General features: G+C 30.3%; 1 protein-coding gene across 1 annotated transcript; it reads right to left on the bottom strand.

Annotated features, from left to right (window-relative positions):
- Window positions 1-1,900: 1,900 nt before the first annotated feature.
- Window positions 1,901-2,923, bottom strand: LOC109336957 (vegetative cell wall protein gp1-like). Its single transcript, XM_019573803.1, has one exon. The coding sequence runs from the start codon at window positions 2,921-2,923 to the stop codon at window positions 1,901-1,903; it is 1,023 nt and encodes a 340-aa protein (XP_019429348.1).
- Between the last annotated feature and the right edge of the window lie 3,191 nt (window positions 2,924-6,114).

Below are 6,114 nucleotides of genomic sequence, written 5' to 3'. Positions count from 1 at the left end.
ACCCTATTTATTAATTGGAAAGATAAAATCATTAACTAAATGAGTGTAAATATAAATTGAATGAAACCCTTACATCGTCTTATGAAAACAAAGCATGAATTTAGTGCTAAAAAACTTAAAGTCGCATTTTCATGTATTGGTTTCTATTATTTAATTTCAAAGTTGATATCTTAACTAATATTGACATTTATTAACATGAAATAATATGAATAATAAATATACAGACAAATATAAATGGGCAGATACATTCCTCTAGTATGCTACCTCAGTTTATTAAATAATGGGTAATAAGTTCTATTCCTTAACATGTGCCCCGTGGCACAAATTAGAAATTTCATTACAAATATAATAAGTTTTTATAACGAACATTATAACTACTATTGTTAGTATAAGAGGCAGACAACCCTTACTATAGGTAAAGTCTATAAAATATTATACAATAATAACAATGTACCACAGTAATGAAAGTTTAGTATAGAATAAAATCTAGAATAGATTTTCATAATTGATCCTACGAATTTTGCATGTTATGGAAATATCTAATGTTGTTATCACTTTAAATAACATGAAGAATATTGATGTATATATCATTAATATATCATTCCTATGATCATTCATCTCTTATGTGATTTTGTATATGATTAATGGTAATATTCATATTTCGGAAAGCTCTTTCATTAGATGCATCTCTCACTATATGTTTAAAACCTAACTCTAAATTTAAGAGAGTAAGATTAGAAAAAAAGATTTATTTTGGGCTTCTTAAACATAAAATATCATTCTATTGCCTTTTTGCATGTTAGATCATGAAGCTATATATTAAATATTTGTAATTAGCATAACTCAACATGAAAATTTTATAAATTAGAAAGTTTAAAAAAAATTGTACCTTGATCTTGGATATTTATTTATAAACTCGTACCAACTTTATCTATGATATTACTTATAGTTTGTGGGGATACCTTCCCCAAGAGGCCTTAGTAGTTCTGTTTTCCAATCATATGTATTATCTTTAAACTACTAGTTAGTGTCTTCTGTGTGTATTATCTCAGAATAGGAATGGTAATTTCACATTAATGTTGACAATATTGCAGTTGAGAGCTACTTAAATGACCCAACAAATGTTTAAATTTGTACCCTGCAATTTGGTTGTTATATCCTGGTTTTAGAGTTTGCAAAAATTATCATCAACACCATTATGGTCATATTTGTTACATTTCCCATAATCTTTCTGCTATGATGGAAAATTCTACATAATCGCAACCCATCGTGACCATTATTCAAAACAATTATTATTACAATTAAATTACCTTATTTTTCGATATCATATCCACCAACATCATTCTTATATTTATTGATGAATTAAAACTATGTTCACCCTTCAACTAGTTAAATAATGACAAAAGAGACTCTCACTCAGCATCACAAAATGAAGAGGGACTTATTCCAAGTATGAAAGACTATATATTTATTATTATTTTATATATTGCTTTGTCTTCCACACACTCAAAATTACAATGCATGAAAGCAGGTGCAAATACATAAGAGGGGGCAATGCCCTTTATTAATACTCCACAATACTAAAAAAAACCACACATTTAGTTACTCTAAACAATAATCAAATACTTTGATGAACTTTCCCAAGGACGCTAATCGAGGATGGCATTATCTTCACACTCTCTACTTAGACCCTGCATTATTAGACAAATGCATTAACATTTATTTCATGACTAATCTGTTGATAAAATCTAATATTACAAAGATTTTACATAAAATGTAGACTATTAAAGTATTTAATACAAAAAGGATGTCTCATCACATGAATTTTTGTTTCAAATTAGGATTAGAGTTTAATTTTCATATAGTTAGTATAATAATTAGTTGACAGTACAAAATATTTTTACCCGGGAGATGATGGTGGAGTGAAGATCACCGGGATAGGAATAAGGGGTGGTATATAGGGTTTATTCCGACTTGACTTTGATGGAAGGTAAACGTCATTTGCTTCGGATGGTTGTGGTGAAGATTGGGGCTCCTGCTCTTCTCCTAGGGATGATAGTGGAGTGACGATCACCGGGATAGGAATGAGGGGTGGCATATAGGGTTTCTTTCGACTTGACTTTGATGGAAGGTAAACATCATTTGCTTCGGATGGTTGTGGTGGAGATTGGGGCTGTTGCTCTTGTCCTGGAGATGATGATGGAGAGACGATCACTGGGATAGGAATGAGGGGTGCTTTATAGGGATTCTTGCGACTCGACTTTGATGGAATGTAAACGTTATTTGCATCGGATGGTTGTCGTGGAGATTGGGGCTCCTGCTCTTGTCCTGGAGATGATGGTGGAGAGACGATCACCGGGACAGGAATGAGGGGTGGTTTATAGGATTTCTTACGACTTGACTTTGATGGAAGGTAAATGTCATTTGCTTCGGATGGTTGTGGTGGAGAGCGGGGCTGGTGCTCTTGTACTAGAGATGATGGTGGAGTGACAATCACCGGGATAGGAATGAGGGGTGGTTTATAGGATTTCTTACGACTTGACTTTGATGGAAGGTAACTGTCATTTGCTTCGGATGGTTGTGGTGGAGAGCGGGGCTGGTGCTCTTGTACTAGAGATGATGGTGGAGTGACAATCACCGGGATAGGAATGAGGGGTGGTTTATAGGGTTTCTTGCGACTTGACTTTGATTGAAGGTAATGGTCATTAGCTTCGGATGGTTGTGGTGGAGAGTGGGGCTTGGGATCTTGTCCTGGAGATGATGGTGGAGAGACGATCACTGGGATAGGAATGAGCGGTTGTTTATAGGGGTTCTTGCGACTTGACTTTGATGGAAGGTAAACGTCATTTGCTTCAGATGGTAAACTAAAGAATATTATGGCCAATGCAAGACAAACAGAACATGGGACAAGTAGAGACCCCATTTTCCCCAACTTCACTTGAGAGTGGGTTTTCATTATGCTCTTAACAATTCAAATGCTTTCTATTTTATAGTTTTCTTATTTACCGTTTAACATATACCAATCACCTTGGTAAATTTAGTTTTCACATGAGACTCACCCTGCTCGAAACATGCAAGGTTTCATAAAAACTTTTCTTGAAGTTTTGCATTAATATTATGGGCCAAAATGTATTTTAGACAATTGTTTTAGATTGAATAGAATGTGAAAACCTAGCAAACAATAATGTTGCTAGATCGAAATAGAAAAAAAACTTCTATAACCAATATTATATGTTTTCATTGCCACCAATAGAAACAACTAGCTCGTGATTAATTAAATTAACAAAAGGTTATAAGATTATATGACGTGTTTCTTTCACATTGGTGGCAAATATATGACATTGATAGTGGCTATACAGGGTATATGTCCATCAGAATGATACGAGATTACTTTTTATTCTTCTTCAACCTTAAAGAAAAGACACAAGATTTCATTTAATTATATTTTGTTTTGTTTGTGTGGAATATATATATATTGTTTCCAAAACCTAATGTTGAATGACTGATTTATCTTAATGGTCAAAATTATTTATATAATGGTACTACTTTCTGATTTCCTTTCATACATAATTGTGAAATGAAATATTTTCATAAGTTTATATACCTAAATTCTAATTGTAATCATATGCACATTAGTTTTTGTTCTTATGGTATTCACATGTCTCGATTTTATGTAATCGAGAATGCAGACTTACATAGTTCTTGGTAGAAAATTGTTTGATTGATTGATTGTATTTTAATTGTTTTAAAAACATAAANATGATTATTTGATTTGGTATTCGTTATGTATAGTTAAAAAAATATTTTTCGTATTAATGTTGTTTATATTATTTCAAATATTTTAAACTTATTACTTTTCTAAATATGTAGAATTTTATATTAAACAAAAGAGATTTTATTATTATATTATTTTTACGTAATTTGGGATTTTAATCTTAACTATTAGTTACGTATCACGATCTTACAAAAAATTGTCAACGAAAAATAACTGAAATCATGATATTTTGCTACATCTTTATTATAATTTATTTTAAAAATTTTATCCTTTATTTTAATTGAAGTTTATTACTAATTATCATGCATGAGAAATTACAACGGATTCATTTTATTATTTATTTCATCATTTATTATATATTGTTAAGAACTTTTTTTAATTGAAGTTTATTACTAATTATAATGCATGATAAATTACAACGGATTCATTTTATTAATTATTTCATAATTTATTATATATTGTTAAGAACTTTTTTTAATGAAAAAGTATCACAAAAATAAACTAATTATGCTTTACCTAATTATTTAATAATCATCATTAATTATTAACATATATTAATTAATTCATATTGACCGTAGTATTATAATTAAAAATTATGATTGTTGTTATATTACGATTATTATTTATACAAATTTTATCATAGATTTATTATTATACTAATAACTATTAATAATAAACCTGGTAATTAGAAATTAATGAAAGAAGATTTTTAATTGTACCTCATTTCACATAAATGGAGGGCTATAGAGGCACCATAGTCGTGTAAGAATTGGTAAGGAAAAATCAAGATGCAGTCGTAGAAAGAGAGCAAGTTGTCTGTGGTAGGAGCAAAGGTGGTGATGCACGAAATTCAACATGAGTCAGATGTTGGTGGTTGAAAGGTGTAGGTGATAAAGGGGGCATGTGAATGGCAAGGGAACACATTGAAAATCGCAAAAATGGGTGAGAAGCGTAGGGAGTATCGCAACCTTATTTTTAATGGATCATCTATAACATGACTTAGGAGGATGCAGAAATCAACTCAATCTTATTCCAAATGATTTAGGGTTGCTACTACATAATTTTGGGGTCAAAACGTATAAAACTATCTTTATGTCCAACTTGGAAAATACGGTCATAAAACTAGAGATCTAAGTTTGGGAGCTCATTGTGCATCGAACAAAGTATTAGCACCCAAAAGACCCATATTTAAATAGTACTTTCCCTAATCGCATGGACAAAATTATACCCTGCATTTATGTATTCAATATTGAATTAGGGTGTATGACATTATTTTATATAGAAGATAATAAGTAAATTATAGATCTCCTTCCCTAATTTGGGAGACAGTAGAAGCAATACCAACGAACAAGGCAGCTTCTCAACCCACATATAAAGAAAAGAGATTACACTAATTGCAATCTTTCATCCAATTCTCAATCTAATATTTTTTTTAATAATATTAACTTTTGTATCCTCCTACTATTTTCAATGTGAGTATTGGATGAAGAAAATGCAAACACTAAAATTTGGTCTTTAAGTTTTCATTATATTTCTAACATTGTGATGAGTTGAACTCATAAGATTGTTATTGTTAGACTTTTGCAAAGAATTGAAACCCAACAAATACAGATTGATTGAGTAATCGATGTAGTATGGGTTTAGAAAGTAAGTCTATTCAAATAGCATTTTAGACATACTAACTATATTTCATATCTTCTTAGCATTTTCCACATATCGAAAACATTTACAACTCGATTGATAATCAAACTTGACATTCCAATAATAGATGCAAGATATGTTTCTTTATACAGGAGTGACGAGTTTGTTTGTTTAAGTTTCCCCCTTTCGTATTGTGGTATCCAAATCTAAATGTATTCTTTCAATTTATCGCTATGTGGAAGCTAGAGAACATCGAAGATGGACCGTAACTAGTGTCCTCTTTTACTTGTTCATTGTCCCTTTTCTTATAAATATATATAATGTTTTTTTCTGATTTTTATGATTCAATTATTCTCGTAGTACATAGGTATACACCATATATAATTTAATATATGCACTTGTACAAAGATTGTAATATTAATATAGTCATATTACAATCGAGATCTAAACATTCGTGCACTTAATTTTCAATCTCGATTGTTAAAATAAGAAATTTGGAATAATTTTATATCTCCTTATTTTTAAAACTAAGGTGTTTTATGTGAAAATAATTTAAAAAATGCCACAACCTTTTTCGTGTAAGGTATTTTCTTGGATAAAATTTTGAAAATGGTATCTCTTTTTTTGTCGTTACTTTTAAATTAATTGACATATGTTCACAAGATTAAATAAATATTTTACAAAATAAAAACTATTTT

Source organism: Lupinus angustifolius, unplaced genomic scaffold (assembly GCF_001865875.1).
Source record: "Lupinus angustifolius cultivar Tanjil unplaced genomic scaffold, LupAngTanjil_v1.0 Scaffold_1_530, whole genome shotgun sequence".
NCBI lineage: Eukaryota > Viridiplantae > Streptophyta > Magnoliopsida > Fabales > Fabaceae > Lupinus > Lupinus angustifolius.
The sequence above is the reverse complement of the archived record's forward strand: the minus strand, read 5'-3'. Positions and strand labels throughout refer to the sequence as shown.

Coding starts and splice junctions, on each gene's coding strand:
- LOC109336957 (XM_019573803.1), bottom strand. CDS start 2,923: ATGGGGTCTCTACTTGTCCCATGTTCTGTTTGTCTTGCATTGGCCATA.